General features: G+C 38.2%; 1 protein-coding gene across 1 annotated transcript in view; it reads left to right on the forward strand.

Moving 5' to 3' along the window:
- The window catches only part of adgb (androglobin), a 70,605-nt gene extending 54,834 nt beyond the window's left edge, over positions 1-15,771 (forward strand). The window contains exons 29-35 of the mRNA XM_074686009.1: positions 1,006-1,117; positions 4,067-4,233; positions 7,192-7,347; positions 7,426-7,510; positions 7,601-7,682; positions 14,431-14,614; positions 14,761-15,771. Of these exons, the coding sequence (XP_074542110.1) occupies positions 1,006-1,117; positions 4,067-4,233; positions 7,192-7,347; positions 7,426-7,510; positions 7,601-7,682; positions 14,431-14,614; positions 14,761-14,958 (984 nt within the window). The 3' untranslated portion in view covers positions 14,959-15,771. The remainder of the gene's footprint in view (positions 1-1,005; positions 1,118-4,066; positions 4,234-7,191; positions 7,348-7,425; positions 7,511-7,600; positions 7,683-14,430; positions 14,615-14,760) is intronic.
- Positions 15,772-17,373: the final 1,602 nt, after the last annotated feature.

The raw sequence follows: 17,373 nt of genomic DNA on the forward strand, positions 1-17,373 counted from the left end.
TTTAAATTTTTTTGCTAATTTATTACACTTCAGTTTTTAAAGATTTTTGCCAATTTTAAGAAGAAATTGAAATTTATTTATTTTTTGCAAACTTTTGAAATTTTTGCAAATAAAATGAATTTCTTTTTTTTTTTAATTCTGCAATTTTTCTAAGTTTTTATTTTGTTTTAATTTTTGGAAATATATATTTTTTTAATGTTTTGCAAATTTATTTCATTCAGTTTTTAAATTTTTTACAAATTTTGGAAATTTTGATTTATCAAAAAATTTTGCAGATTTTTGATTTTTTTGCAAATTAAATGAATTTAGATTTTCTAAAAATGTTGCAAATTTTTGGAATTTCTAATCTTTAATGAAAGTTTTGTAACTTAATTAAAAACAAAAAAAACTTAGACGCAACATGTACAATTTCATAAATTAAATAAAAAGTTTAGAAAATCATGCACTACATTTTATTGTAAAGGCAAAGTAGATTTTGTGGCTCCAGATTGATTTTAATCCAATTAGCAGACCCCTGGTTTAGATGAACAAATAAAAACATTAGCATTAGAGGAGGTGACACGGCGTCTTGATCCTTTGGTTTGATTCTCAACATGGAGATCTGTTGAAATTCAGTCTCCTCTTTTCAGTGCGAAGGATAGATGTGGGAGTGACTGCTCATTATGAAATCTTGGCGAACACACCCTCTGCCTCCTCTCTGTCTTTTCCAGTGCCAAGCACGTGCTTCTGTCAAAAAGAACAGCATAAACAAAATGTCCAGCTCTTTAAGACCTCTGTGTCTCTTCCTCTGAATCATCCGCATGAGTTGCACAGCCCACTGTGTGTCCACCAAACACAGATCTTCCTGCATCTCTTCATGGCTTCTTATTTATTTCTCTGTCATAAAGAGGATCTTTATGTCTCTATATGTCTCTTTTTGACTTTCTGCGTGCACCTGTTTGTCGAGGCTTGTTTTAACTCTGCTGTGGGTTTTTCACGCTGACTCCTCGTGTCTGTTTTTCACAGGGTCATAAGTACACGGTGCAGGCAGAGGTGCTGTATAAGAGCTGGGATTTGGATGAGTCTCAGCTGGATTTCATCCATGCTCTCAAAGAGCTGGAGAAGAAAGAAAAGAGAGGTATGTTATCAAACAGTCACCCAAAAAATAAAACCATTGTTTGAATTTTACTGCTTTTCAGCTTCTGAATAGATTTTCAATAAGTCCTCTGTGTTTGTTTATGCACAGCTTATTTCTGTGTGGCACAGGCTCAGTCGGCGGCGTCAGGGGCAGAGGCAGACGCTGTTTGTTCTCTGCTCTCACCCCGCCAGAGGCCTGTTAATCACAAGCCTAATGAAAGCCAAATGAATACAGCTGCTTTTGCAGATCAGAGCCTGATTTCTCGTGCCCACTGGTCATTGGCCGAGGCAATAATCCCCGTCCTCTGCCACCAAATCTGCTCCTCCGCCTTTAATCATGCCACACAAATTGGATCGATTGTAAAATCAGGGCTTTGAAATTTACAGAAGCGTTTTATAAATTCTGAAGGGGGTGAATTAATTGCAGCACGTCGGATGTTGATGCGAGGGAGGTGTGGCACGGGCGACAATTTGCATGATTGCCTGAAGACAAAGGGCAGCCTGCTGTCATCCAAGCATTATTCTTCTTCATCTGTTGCTCCTGACGACCGCTCTTGTGCTTACCCATTCAGTTTGCATGGCATGAAATCTGACGATGATATCTGCATGTGTGTGTGTGTGTGTGAAGGTTTAAAGTGTTTGTGCATGGGGGAGGAGGGGGGCTTGAATTAGCAAACTAAATATGCAGATACTGGATGGTCATGTGCAAGGGTCTCCAACCTGTGGCTCTGGAGCTTCATGCAGCTCTTTGACTCCTCTGCAGTGGCTCCTCGTAGCTTTAAAAAAATATTATTGAAATTAAGAATTTGTATTTTTCTTACAGAGGGTACTGATGATTAATGGCACTGACACTAAATAAATCATATGTGAACATTTTGTTGAACTAAATATTCATTACAACTTTCCATGCACCTTTGCAGCCCTGCTAAGATAACTAAACCTAATTTCAATATTGTTTGAAATATTAAAGATTTTTGCAAATTTTCTGATATTCATAAAACTTCAAGTAATTTGGGCTGATTTTTTAAAATTTCACAATTGTCTGAAATTTTTCAATTTTTTGTTCAAATTTTCATTTTTTTCGTCAATTTTTTAAATTTTTTTTGACAAAACAAAAAATTCATAAGATTTTGCCAGATTTTGTAAATGACATTATTTCGTGAAAATTTTGCAAATGTTGGATTTTTTAAAACTTTTGCAAATTTCTGTTATTCATAAAACTTCAAGCATTTTTGGCAGATATTTAAAAATTTCACAATTGTCTGAAATTTTTCAAAAAACTTTAAATTTAGCCTTTTTTTTTACTTTCATAAATTTTTGAAAAATTCAAATTATTTTGGCAGATTTTTTTAATAAGATTATTTTGTAATTTTTTTGCAATTGTTTGATATTTTAATTTTCTTTAAAACTTTGGCAAATTTCTGATATTTATAAATCCTAAAGCAATTTGGGCAGATTTTTCACATTTTACAACTGTCGTAAATTTTTCTAAATTTTTCAAATTCAAATTATTTTTTTCAAATTTTCAAAATTTTCATATCACAAAAATTTCACAAGAATTTGACAAATTAAAAAATATATTTTTGTGATTTTATTTTCAAATTTTGGAAATCACAAAAGTGTAAAAAATTTAAATGCAAAATAATTTTTGAAATTTATCAAATAACATCAGTTCTTGAAATTTTTTCACAATTTTGAAGTTTCAAAATGTCTTCAATTTTTTGCAAATTTTTTAAGCTTTATTATTTTTTTTAATTCATGCATTTTTTAGCAACATTTTTTTTAAATCATTGACAATTTTTAAGTCAAGATAATATTTTATTTTTGAAAATTTGGTTTTTCTTTTTTATTTATTTCTGTAAATTTTGGGAAATTTTTGCACATTTTTAGAAAATAAATAAAATAAAACAATTTCATAAATCAAAAAATTTCCTCTTGATTATTCTTCACTAGATTTAAACAGTGCATAGAATTTTATCTCATTTTTTGTCTTTATTGTGAAGATAAAGTAGATTTTGTGGCTCCTGAATGACTTGAATCCAGGTGAGCTGTGGAGAAATGGCTCCTTTGAAAGTAGAGGTTGCAGACCCCTGCTCGTGTGAGCTGTAATGACTTTTCTCTTCATATGTTGGAGCTATTCCACTTCCCTTTGTCCGTGTGTGTACGTGTGTGTTGGCCGATGTCCACACAACCCTCTCGTGGTTTTTCCAATAAGCTTGCGTAAGTGGGTCAATGGGAAGTCAAATGAAGTTGGCTCTTGCCCCCTGGTGCCCTGGGAAATATCTCAGCAGGAAAGTGAATTAATTTCACCCAGTTAGACTCCGTCTCAGCGGTGAGGCTGCACCCTTGATCATGCTCCCTACATGCTACATGGATACACACGCAGTACATGCCACGCAAGGCTTTGAACCTCCTTAACAAGCTGTTTAACATGTCAGAATACTGTTAGAAGCATGCACATTTAAACCCCAGAGCAGTCTGATGTGAGGGTGCAGTTAGTATCAGTAACAGGCTTTAAAATCTTCTTCATGTTTTGTTTTTTTTTTGATACATCCTGTTTAATTTCCACCATTTTTCATTACGTCCAACAGCCCAGCGTCAGATATCAGAGATTAGTATTCAGATCCAACTCGGACATTGGAATTCCTGTGTGACTCCAGATAAGACTAACTCGATGAGCGTGCACCAAAGCTGTTCAGACAGAATGGCAGGGTGTCAGCTAAATGATGGATTATTATTCCTCGCTGTGTCAGAGAAGTGAGACTCATAGTAAATGCTTCATCTAAGCTGGGGATTGGGTTCATTTCAGCTTTGAAGTGCAACAGTGCCATCTAGCAAACGTGAGGCCACACAGCACATGAGCTTTGTCTGAAGAGAGGAAGCTGAGGTAGTGAACAGGTCTGATGAGCATCTACTGTGTTCTGATATCTTCCCAACATCCTTTTCTCAGTTACAGTTAAGCCTGAAGACTCAAAGCCCACATCTTCCACCAGCACCCCGGTCCAAGAGAGGAGCAAATCCAGCACACCCAAAGCCAGCCGCAAAGGAGAAGCTGACAGAGAGAAAGGGAAGCCAGCTGCTGTCTCCAAATCTGGCTCAAGACAGGAAACAGTAACAGTAACAGTAAGAAAACACCACAGCAATGATGTCAGCCACGGGGTACTAGCTATATACGCACATGCATTCAAAGATGAGCTGGGATTGAGCTAAGTTGATAGAGCAGGTGTAGTTATTAACTATTGTTTAGTGTGAGTACAAGAGTTTTTCAGATCAGCTGTAGGATCATATTTTTGAATTTATTTAACCTGAAATAAGACTTTTTCAGGTGAATGTGGCTAAAAGACATTTTTTAAGTGTTTTTCTGAGCTTTTATCCCTTTATTGGATAGTTGACAGGACAGTAGATAGTGCAGGAAACAGGGCAAGAGTGGGGAGTAAGAAGCAGGAAAGAGGCTACAGGCTGGATTTGAACCTGGGACGCCTGCATGAAGGCGAACACATTTTCTACAAAGGACATTTTCTACGAAAGATCAATCAATTACTTGATAATATTTTAGGTTTTTATGTGCTGTGTAAAACCTGCTAGATTTATCTTGGTTAGAACATTTCTGCAGAGCAGTTCACTCAGGCAACAAAACAATCTGCAAGACCAGTTCCCCTTTATCTATACTCCTCATAAAATACAGTGTGCAATATTTTTCAAAAGAAATTTGTGAAACAATATTAATTTAAATGCAAAGAAAGCTGCTAGTAGCCTGATGCACTTCAAAACACCAAAATCTTATCAAGTGTTTTCGTCTTATTTTCAGTAGAAAATGTCTTTTTAGACTCAACCTGAGCAACATTCACCTGATCAGTCCAGAAAAATGTCTTGTTTTAAGTTATTTAAAGACAAAAATAAGGTCTGAATTGCTTGTAATAACTTAAAGAAAATCTGCCAATAAGAAAAGGGAAAAGTTTCTTGTTTTAAGACATTATTCTAGTTTTGAGCAAATTTTTCTTGTTCCATTGGCAAATTTTTATTTACTCGTTGCAAGCAATTCAGACATCATTTTGTCTTGAAATAACTTAAAAGAAGACATTTTTCTGATCTGATAATTTATATATAGTATAACAAGACAATTTTCTCTAAAAATAAGATAAAACCAATTGATAAAATTCCAGTTGCACTGTGCTACATGCTCCAAAGAGCTCCTGAGTCCTGTTTCTGCTAAAGCAAACAGCTTGACATAGCTTAGGATTTTAGCACCAGGGATGGTCAGTCAGTTCCATAGACTGTATATAGAGTGGACAGCGTGGCTCCATCATTTATCATTGTACGGTTTTGAAGCCAAAATTCCACCATCTCAGACTTCACCATTGTAGCAATTGCAGCCAGAGTCTGTGCAGTAGAGACTGTGAGGGATTCTGGGAAAATCTGAGAGGAGCTGGGTGAAAAAAATAATATGTATTTTTTTTTCTTTCTAGAGTCTAATCACTTCCTGACTCTACCTCCCGACATATTTTACAATCCTCAAAAAAAATCATGAGAACGGCAGCTGTCAATCATCGTTAAACGTTACATAAAACCTCGTTTTTAACCTTGTATAACTAATGAAAACCTAACTTTTCAGAAAAAAAGAGGACTTGAATACAAGACAGCCAAATAATATCTTCAAATCACCACAACAATCGGATGTGAGAAACATTTCTACGAGGTGTAGTAATTTTTTTAAAGCCCGTCTCACAACTTTGTGCTGAGAAACAAACACGGTCGTTAGCCGCTAAACCGTTCATCGCTGGTGATGCATTCACAGGACCTTGTAATTCTTAAACACAGCATAAGTTCCGCGCAAATATATGGTTTATTTATTTAAAAATAACGTGTCATAAATGTTTCTATTACATTTGGCTGTTGCAGAAAATAAGCTACATATAATATCAGGTATCACTAAAATAAATACTGTTTTGCAGTTTTTAAGAAAAGATATAACTGTAAATCCCCAGCCGTCTGTGAGCAACGGGAGAGTAATTACGTCACTGTCAGCTGCTGGAGAATGAGTGAGTAGTGTCCGAAATGTTGTTTTAATTTAGCTGATTGAGTGGACTATATAGTCTACTACATCTAATTCACTATATAGTGAGTAGTGAGTAGGGAATGAGTGAGTGATTTCGGACACAAACACAGTCTACGGTCAGTTCTCAAGGGGGCTGTGCCACCCCTGATCACCCCTCTGGATAAGCCCCTGTTAACTCCTGATTGTCTCATCAGGTTTTATCCCAGTAGACGCTCTTATTACATCCCAAGAGCCAGTGTCAACACAGGTGTAGACAATCTAACCATTCATCAGAAAAGTTTTACTTTTTACTGACTCGTCATAAAAATCTTAATTTAAAAAAATGGAAAATTTAGTTCCAACCTTTTAAAGAGGAGGAACAGAGACACTTTGGTGAAGCACACACTTAACCACTCTCCACAGACTCTTAACCAGACCAGACATAATGAGTTTCTGGTTAAACTCTTTCTGACATCCTTTTTTAAAACCACATTTTACTTTGCTCTAACATCTGCATAATTTTGATAAGTTGCTTGTTCGAGACTCTGAAATGTCAACCAAGAATAACTGGTAAAGACTAAAATCCCACAGCAGCCTTCACCAGCCTCTCTGCATGCACCTCGATGATAATCTTGTGGTTTGTGATGAAATGGGTTTGATTTAGTATTCAGAAAAACAGCTTCTTGATAAATCGCTGAGCCATATAATACGTGTCTTTTATCCTCCTCTGAGCTACAGGGCAGACTTTCAGAAGCTGATTCAGTCAGGAAGTTTCAATTTTCAATATTTACCCTCAGCAAAAAGGGCAGAGGACGTGATGATCTCTGAATGAATGAACTAAGAGCCGTATATAATTTATAATAAAGACGAGACAGCCTGAGAGGACATAAAACCCTGAGTGAATGGCCGACTGGCTGGCTGACTGGCTGTGTACCAGACGGTCTGAGTTTCACTGAGACGCTCATAATCTATTGAGTGACCTTCAGCTGGGGCGTCTGTGTGCACATCTTTAAGCCTGTGTTTTCTCTGTGTTTGTGCAGAGCCTTGACCTGACGAAGGCCAACTGGACGCTGCGTGTGGTCTGTGACAGGAGCAAAGCGGAGAGCATCAAGGTGACGAAGGACACGGACAGAGTGGAGCAGATCAAAGCCATTAAGAAAGCCTGGGAGACGGCCGAACCTGGTCGCTGCGCCAAGGTAGCGTCAGCTGTGATGTAACAACTTACTCAACGTTTCCTTTTAGGTTTTAACCCTTTCTCTCCGTCGTCTTTTCAGGCGCATGAGTCTCGTCTGAAGTTTCTCCACCAGCAACAAGCAGGTCATGAAACTCCTGCCGCTGATGCAGAAAGCAGCGATCCTGGTACCATTCAGTAAACACACAGATATTTAAATTTGGGCACTTTTGTTGCTGTGCAATCACTGGTTCCTCTTTGTTTTCCTGATGTTACAGCGGCCTCTCACAGCCCATCCTCTCAGAAAGTGACCAGTCCTGTCTGCCCCCCTCCTCCTGTGGACTTCACTCCTTTCATCAGGTGCTCCACCTTTCACACACTCCTTATTGTTAGAATCTCTTTTACACTTTGTTTCATTTCCTCCGAGATGTAAGAATGATTTTTTGACACACTTACCTTTGACAGTCGATGGACAGTCAAACAGGAGTATAGCTAATGAGGCTTCCCATTACCTGAGAGGTCTCTGGTTTTATCTGGTTCCTCTGTCTCGTGTTGAACCAGCATCCCTGGCTCTGTAACCTGGCTCCACATTGTAACTGTTCTCGTGTCTTTCTGACCTTTGTTCCCATTGGAGCTGTAAGCAGCGGTGTTACAAGACTTTACCCTTTAGAGGCTGAAAAGAACAACACATGGACTTAAGAGGACAGCGGTTTTCTGTACAGTTTAGAAACAGAGCACACTGAGTTACATTTTAAAGAGGTTGAGGTGACACTGAAAAGGGCTAAGACGTCTTCCGTCATGAAACCATTCAACTATCAGAGTGATTCCAAATCAGACGACTGTTCAGACATTGTTTGAGAGATATCCCCTGTGGACCATACATTCAGTACCAAGAAATTAAAGGGGTGATAAAAAAACATAAAAATGATTCATTGCTCTGAAATTTGAATATGATATAAAGAAAATGCACAGTGTTTCTTAAATTGTTTCAGACCAAGAACTACTTATCCCTCCCCCCGAAAAAACCCTTGGACCACCAAGCTTAATAGCCCAAGAACTAGGGATGGGTACCAAATTAGGCACTTTAATGGGAGTTCTGTCTGTAGTATTGAGTACCGATTCATGTAAAATCAAAAGGTACCATGTTTAGGTACATAAACGCTTCCTCGTGACTGTGAGGGAGTAGAAGAGTAGGAGATTTTCCACGCTGAACATGAACACAGCATTGCAAAGTTATGTATTGAGAAATAAAGGTGTTAAATTGGAAGACTTTGAAATTTTATTAATAAACAAATCAATATTTATTACTACATTAAAAGTACTAAAAATTGATACCAATTGCCAGGTACCAAGCACCAGTACTGTATCATTTCAAATGTGAAAGGTACACATCCCTACCTAGAACAATCCAGAGTGACTGATGTATTTAAAACTCACATCAAACATGTGACAGTGTTTTTACCAATAAATCCTCACATCTCTCCTTCCCTCTCCTCCTCTTCTGTTTTTAAATTTTCCATGAAAAAAACACTTTTTACTAATGGTGGTGGAGAAACACTGCAACAGTATATACTACTTGTAGCACAGTATAGCACATTATGACAGCGCAATGCACAACAATTTGAACCAATATGTTATTAAACCTTAAACTAAAATGAAAAGCTTACGAGATCAAAACATCATATCATCTTAACAATGAAATACAGTACGATGAGATACAGTAGAATACAATACAACGGAGTATGTTACAATCTGATACACTTTGGTTTAATACAGTATGATACAATGTGATTTAGTGTGATGCAATTCAGTAGAATATGATTCGGATTCCATAGGCTGCTATAAGAGGTAATGACATGAAAAGATACAATACTACTACAACCACAATGGCTCAGTTTTTGTATTTTTTTCTGAAAAACAATTTAAAAATAAAACAACTTGGGCGGATATTTTAAGAAGGCGACAATATGTAAGGGAAAAAAAATAAATAAATGAATAAAATTAAAAAAAAAAAAAAAAAAGAAGGCGACAATATATTTACAAACCTTCAGAAACATCTGTATTTTTTCAGTGAAACTTTCTGATTCTTTGTTATATTTTATAATTATTTATAATTGTAAATTTTATGATTTTAATTATATTTATAAATATTATATTTATAAATATTTTATATTATATAATATTATTATTTATTTATTTATTATAATATTATATTTATAAATATTTTTTATTATATTTGTTTTGTATATTTTGTTTTGTATTTGTTTGTAAGCTTGGTTGAGTAACATAACCAGAGATACACAGAGTTTATCACTCTGTGAGCTCTGCTTATGAACCAGGACCAGGACCAGAAACCTTAAAGATGCTTCCTCTTTATGTGTCAAAGTTTGGGTTTGGTCTTCCTGTTCTGGTCAGAGTTTTAAAGGAAAGGACTCTATCGTTCCCCTCTGTGTCTCTTGTTTCTCCCCCACTCTTTCTTCTCCTCCCCTCCCTCCCTCTCTCCCTCTGTCCATCCCTCCTCTTGATAAATGAGATGATATTTGGGTCTGTTAATTAGACTGCTATTTAAGGGCCCTGATGAGCTTGATGCTCCGATGAGATTTGCCCCCTCTCCCATCACCTCTCCACCCTCTCCTGCTGAGTGTGTGTGTCTTTACGTGTGTCCACGTGTGTGTGAGTCTTTGTCCAGCCTCTAATGGCTGCTGACACTGTGGCCTGCGATCCACGGAAAGAGAAGGATCCTGAGGAGAAGTCTGATTAGTCTGCTTTACACCTTTCTCACCAAGGCCCACCACCAGTTTATCATGGATTCACACACACACACACACTCAGTCACACACTCACACATTCACGCATGACATCTTTAGAGGATTTGCACACACACTGACACCTGCAGTGACAGAGGTTAAAGCAGGGCAGTGTTCATTAACCAGATGAACTCTATCTCCACCTCCACCGCCCCTCTCTTCATTAAGGTCATCTTAAAGGAAATGGGCGGCCATATTTAGCGCTTATGTTCTCTCTTTGAAGCGCTCCCTGTGTGTGTGGGCCTCAGGAGGAAAGGACCCTGTCATTTCTGTTTCTAACACATGAGCACGTTAACTGACCACCCTAATTACCCTCTCTTTGTGAATCTACATTTTCACACAAACACTTTGCTAACGGGGAATCCCAGAGTGCTGCTTTAACGCGTTGTATTTTCTGCCTGGAGGAGACGCTGGAGTCACATCACTATGTCCATTTAACAACTAAATGTCAAAAAACTGCAACACTGTTCACCTTCTGCTGCATGCCTTAGCCTGCTCTCTGCTCCTCTTGTTTTTGTCGCTCTTCTGGAAATAACGAGAAAAATTCCCCAAAATATTTTAAAAAATGTCAGTGATTGTTCAGCAGAACAGTTTCTTGTTTTCTCCCTGTTCCTCTTCTTCTTTGCTCACCTGGTGAAGAATTTCACAAGAGCCACATTCATCAAACAAAGTCTTTCTTTAGCATCAATCAGCTGTTGGTAAAACTATACTAAAACCTCTCAGAATAATAAACGCTTCATTATTTAGAAGCCTTACACTGAATGCAGTTGTATATGTTGTGAAATACAGAGAGGATCTGTTTTAATTAGACTGCAGCGCCACCTTCTGGCCAGGAGTCTCACGCACACTGTCGCAAAGATGTGACTTTTAACCAGGTGTGTGTGCATGTTTTGGCACTAACAGCCTGATGCTGTGAGACGTATATGTAGTGCTATCGGCAGCCTGGCGTTCTAATATTCATAGGCTAATGTGACAACAAGCTAACTGTCAGTTCATACAGTAGTTTAGCATGGGCATGTAGGTTGGAATGAACATTAGCACAAACAGTTTAGCCCTATTCAGCCTTAAGCTCATGTTCTATCTCTCTCCTTTTTAGCTTTCTTCTGCTCTTCTGTCCTTTTTCTATCTGTTCTGTCTTCAATTTTGGTCTCATTTGACCAGACAACATTCTCCCAGTATTCTACAGGCTTGTCAAGTTGCTGTTTAGCAAACTTTAAACCAGCTTCAACATGCCTTTTCTTGAGGAATGGAGTCTTTCGGGCTGAGCGTCCATAGAGGCCATGGCGGTGGAGTGCATTGCCTATTGTTTTCTCTGTAACAATCGTGCCTGCTGCCTCCAAGTCTTCCTGGAGCACTTTCAGGGTGGTCCTTGGCTCGTTGAGTACTCTTCTGACTATCTTTCTGACTCCCTGGTCAGAAATCTTCAAGGAGCTCCTGTGCGTGGCCTGTTGATGGTAAGGTGGTGCTTCTTCCACTTGTGAATAATGGCCCCAACGGTGCTGACTGGAATATTCAGGTGCTTTGATATAAGTCTGTAACCAGTTCCATTCTGATGCTGAGCAACAATCAGGTTGTGAATGTCTTCAGAGAGCTCTTTGCCTTTACCCATCATGAGGTGTGTGCTATTTAACTGCTTGGTGAAAAAACGACCTTTTTTATAGGACCATCAATTTGCTCTAGCCCAGCTGATGTTTGTTTGCACTAATTGGAAGTTCAAGTAATAATTACTGACAGATTTCAGGTGGTATGGTGCATTTCCTTGCCAAAATATACAGCCTTTCCATGGTGTGTTCAATACTTTTTTCCTGTGTTATCGTACTTAATTCCACATAATCATTATTTATGGACCTGAACGTTGTGATTTCTTTTCATGTGTGGATTATTTGAGTTAATGCCAATGTCTGGGAGAAATTTGGTTTGAATTGCAGATTTGGAAATAAATGTAATGAGAAAAAAGTTGACGCGTTCAATACTTATTTTCCCCACTGAAGGTATGATTTGCACAGGTTACATTCAGTTATTGTGTGGAAAAAAACATCAACTCATTCATGGATCTGTTGGTGAGATTTGAATAAATTAGTATCTAAGCTAGCTGTTAGAGCAATAGCAATGCATGCAGAGAGCAGTGACGTAAAATTTAACCTGACTTAAATTTTGATTTTTTTAGAAACCAAAACCATTTGTGGTTGCTGAGGTGGAAGATCATGTTGTTTTTCCTGCTCTTCAAACCTTTTTTCATTTGGGTTATTTTGATTTGTGTTTTATTTAGGTTCTCTCAGATGACTTTCTTATATGAAGGAGTGAAATAGTTGTGAGATGATATCTGAATCCCTGTATAGCCAGAGGGTTGGAAGATGGGCACAACACCAGTGCAGGGTGGTGGTCCTCCTGCTTACATAGACTGCCAAATAAGCATACATGTATCAGATGATCATAGGAACGACACATCCAAAATGTGAGTTCCTTACCTGAGCAGCTCGTAGGCATATCAAGATTAACTTTCATTATCTCTGTCCTCTTTCTTCTGTCTTTGTATAATGCTTCATGTGCTCGTGATGTCTTCTCTGTTTGGTGCTGAACAGATTTTCAGAGATTTGTGAAAAGGTCACGATTTAGCTGAAAACTGTCAATCTGATCAGTCAACACTGCTCCTCAGTTATGATCTGAGATAAGCTGAGCAGATTTGTGTCTATTTCTAAAACACATTTCCATTTTGATTTGTTCTGCAAGCGTCGACACCGTCTCTTGTGCTATCTCTCAGGATTACCTGCAGATACGTTTTAAAACACTATGCTTTCAGCTTTCTTTACTGTAGTTTATTTCATATCTGATCCTCTGAGCACAGTAAACAGCTGTAAGCTGTGTGAGAAAATCATTCATAGTGAATAAGTGAAGTTTAGTCTAGTCTAAATCATGATTTAACATTTAGTTGAACTAAATCTTCATCCCATCTGTCAATAAAGCCTGCCATCACTCTACTTCACCTCCTACAACATCAACAGCCCACCAACTTTCCATGCACCTGTGGCTAACCTCAAGTTTTACAGCCCTGGGAAGATAACTACATCTACAAAAAGACTAATCTGGAAGAAAATGCAGATTTATATTCTCTGTGGATGGATTCCTTTAACTGCCAACGTGCCAGCTTGATATGAATTCTTGATATGTGGCAATACATAACATCAAAAATAAAAAGCTGAAAAATGCTAAACTATGAACAAAAAAGATTATAAAATTCGGTTTTGCAATTTTTTTTAATTTCATTTTTTTCATACTTGCAAATTTTTGAATATTCCAAACTGTTTGAAATGTTTCCAAAATTACGTTTACATTTTTGTCGATAATTAAGAAAACTATTTAAATTTCTGTTGGGTTTTTTTTCTTTTTTTTTTCTTTTTTGCTAACTTTAAAAATTTGGGGTTTCATCAAATTTTAATAGATTTTGAAAGTGTTTAAAATGTTTGAAAATGTAACTTACTTAAATAGAACATTTTTTGTGTTACTTTTGAAAATGTTTGAATTTTATTTTGTTTTTGCAAATTTTTTGATTTTCGAAACTGAAATATTGCAAATTTTCATTTTTTTAAATGTTTGCAAATTTTCTTTTTTTTAAGATTGCAGATATTTTTAAGCTCTGTTTTTTTTTTGCTTACTTTTACAATTTTGAGTGTCTTCAAAATTTTAATAAATTTTATCATTTTAATTTTTTTAAATGTGTGGAAATGCATTTTACTTCCAAAATATTGATTTTTTTTTACTTTTTGCAAATTTTGAATATTTCAAAAATTTCCAGTTTTTTTTCATTTTTCGTTAAATTTTTCAATTTTTTTTTTCAAATTTACTAAAGATAAAAAATTAAGACGTCACTTGTACAATTTTATAAACTCAAAAACTTTCTCATTTAAATAATTATTTACTTGATTTTAACTATGCATACAATTGTATACACTTTATTGTCTTTATTGTGAAGATAAAGTAGATTTTGTGTCTTTAAAATGACTTTAATCCAGGTGAGCTGAGGAAAAATGGCACAGATGAAAGTGAAGGTTGCAGACCCCTGACTCAGGTTTTAATTATGTTGTGTTCACCTTGTGCACTAGGGTGTGTGGGTTGGTGTGTTGATGTGTTCATTTATATAATAATTTATAATTTTTTTTTCCACTATTATCATTCAGATTTTTATTTTTTCTTTACTTCTTATTTTCTTTTTGTCAAGCACTTTGTGTCACCACTCCTGTGTCTGTAAAGTCTTTTATAATCTGTGACTTATGTAAGTCTTGTGGTCTTGTCTGTATTTGTAGACGACATCAGGACGTCCCAGTGCTGATGGACCCGCAGGTTGAAGAGATGCAGCAGAGGAAGCGCTTTGAAAGGATCCAGACTTACCGTTTGGTTCGGGATAACGTGCTGGAGCATCAGAGACAGGAGGAGCTCAACATGAAGGAGCTCATGAAGCGCCAGCTGGAGATGTACGAGGACATGCAGGTCTGTGGGGACAGAAAAAGAACTTTGGACTCCTGACGCTAACAATCCGTTTTGACTCTTCAATGAGGATGATTTGTCATCCACTGCTTTCCCTCTGGTTAGTCATCCTAAATCCCTCTCTTCTCCTTCCCCTCCTCTGTCTCTAGACGGCCTTATGGCAGCACTGCAAGAAATTCCTTGATGCCTGCGATGCACTCAGGAGCCATCAGATGGCGACCGTGAAGAAGGAAAAAGAAGAGAAGCAAGCTGTGGAGGAGGCCCAGCAGGCGGAAAAAACAACCCCGGCCTCTGCTGCCACCCAGCAGCCAAACAAACGAGCCAAGAGCGCTGGCAGGAAGAAATGATGGTCACTGGCACCGAGCTCCTGTCTCAATTTCCTCTGCAGACACTTCTCAACAAGTCTGTTTGAGCAGTGAGCAATCTCCATGTCATCGCAGCGTCCCAGCCAGCGTTTGGTTATATAATATCTGATTGTTGCTGCGGAGGATCCAAAGTGTGACTGTGTTTCACTTTTAAGAGAAGTTCGCCTCCTTCATCCTCCGTTTCTCTTTCAGCGTCCCCTGAAACACATCAAGATGTTTTAAAAAACGTCTGTTATTAGCAGCGTTCACACATGTAAAACCGCTCCCTCTTTCATTACCCTGAGAATGTCAACCCATCTCGCCAGCGATGTACGTCTTCGACTTTTCCGTTCCTGCCGCCGCGTCTGATTGTATCCTGCAAATCTTTTATTTTCTTGAAGGTCACTGTATCGACTGTACGCCCCGAGGCCTCGCAGGATAGAGCCAGCCTCCTACGAGCTGAGTGCTGCTGATTGATTGGCTAATTGATATACTCTCGCTGATAGAAGCCCAGCGAGCGTGCAGTCCTACAAGAGCAAGACAAAGAGTTGTGTCTGGAGGGGGAAAAAGAAAACGCAGCAGAGGAAGGTGGCAGAGATCTTTAGAGGTTGGAGTCAGTGTGGTTCAAAGACACATACTACACCCTTTAATCTGCATAAAACTCTGAATCAATCTGTGGTTTCGTCTTGGAATAAATATGATACGAGCGTAATTTATCTGAGCTGGAAATATGAAGTACATCCACTGGGTTTTTCATGCCACAGAGGGAGTCAGCTGATCAGGTGAGGAATGGGTTGGTAAATTGAAAATGAAAGGGGAGAGGGTGCCATCTAGTGGCCGTGTGCTTTAATAAATTTTCATTACCATGCCTGCACTTTGCTGTTTTCACAGCTGACAGTAATGAATAGTTCAATTTTGTGCTGCGGCGTGAAGGAAATGATCACTGTGCAACGTGTGCATGTGTTAGAGGGCACGTGTGTGTGTGTGTGTGTGTGTGTGTGTGTGTGTGTGTGTGTGTGTGTGTGTGTGTGTGTGTGTGTGTGTGTGTGTGTGTGTGTGTGTGGATGACTGATGGTTACGTATGCCTGCTTGTGTGTGTGCATGTGCAAAGTCATCCTGCAGTAATGTTCCCAGAATTACTCTTTATGAATTTCTCCTTCTATCACATCATTGCCAATAGGGGAGACCGGGTATGGTTGTAACGCTTTTTAAAGATGTGTTACCACCCCACCCCTGCAGCCAGTGTTTACACTCTCCTGCCACTTTATCAGGCACACCTGTCCAACTGCTCGTTAGTGCAAATTTCTAATCAGCCAATCACATGGCAGCATCTCAAAGCATTCAGGCACATGATCAAGATGATTTAAGGGACTTTGAACATGGCATGGTTGTTGGTCTGGGTATTTTTAGAAACTGCTGATCAACTGGGATTTTAACCCACAACCATCTCTAGGGTTTACAGAGAATGGTCCCAAAAAGAGAAAATATCCAGTGAGCAGCAGTTCTGTGGGCCAAAATGCCTTGTTGATGCCAGAGGTCAGAGGAGAATGGACAGACTGGTTGGAGCTGATAGAAAGGCAACAGTAACTCAAATAACCACTGGTTACAACCGAGGTCTGCAGAAGAGCATCTCTGAACACACAACACGTCCAACCTTGAGGCAGATGGGCTACAGCAGCAGAAGACCACACCGGGTGACCCTCCTGTCAGCTAAGAACAGGAAACTGAGGCTACAATTCACACAGCAACACCAAAACTGGACAATAGAAGATTGGAAAAACGTTGCCTGGTCTGATGAGTCTGGATTTCTGCTCCACATTCAGATGGTAGGGTCAGAATTTGGCCTCAACAACATGAAAGCATGGCTCCATCCTGCCTTGTATCAACGGTTCAGGCTGCTGCTGCTGGTGTAATGGTGTGGGGGATATTTTCTTGGCTCACTTTGGGCCCCTTAGCACCAACTGAGCATGGTTTAAAGTCCACAGGAAAAAAAGAAATAAATAGGAAAAAAGAGAAAGAAAAAAAAGAAAAACAGGGGGGGTTAGAAAAAAAAAGAAAAAAGGGGGGGGGGGACAAAAGGAAAAGAAAGGGGGGGAGAAAAAAGAAAAAAAAGGGAAAAAGAAAAACAAGGGGAAAAAAAGAAGAAAAAAGATAAAAAAAAAAAAGAAAGAAAAAGGAAAAAAGAGAAAGAAAAAAGAAAAACAAGGGGGGACAAGAAAAAAAAGAGAAAAAAAGAAAAGAAAGGGGGGACAAAAGAAAGAAAAAAAGGAAAAGAAAGGGGGGAGAAAAAAGAAAAAAGGGGAAAAAAAGAAGAAAATAGAATAAAGAGAAAAAGGAAAAAGATCTCAATCCAATAGAGCACCTTTGGGACGTGGTGGAACCGGAGATTCTCATCATGGATGTTCAGCCGACAAATCT

The sequence above is a fragment of the Halichoeres trimaculatus genome, unplaced genomic scaffold (genome assembly GCF_033239565.1).
Source record: "Halichoeres trimaculatus isolate MK-OKI-2021-1 unplaced genomic scaffold, fHalTri1.1 fHalTri1_scaffold_13, whole genome shotgun sequence".
NCBI lineage: Eukaryota > Metazoa > Chordata > Actinopteri > Labriformes > Labridae > Halichoeres > Halichoeres trimaculatus.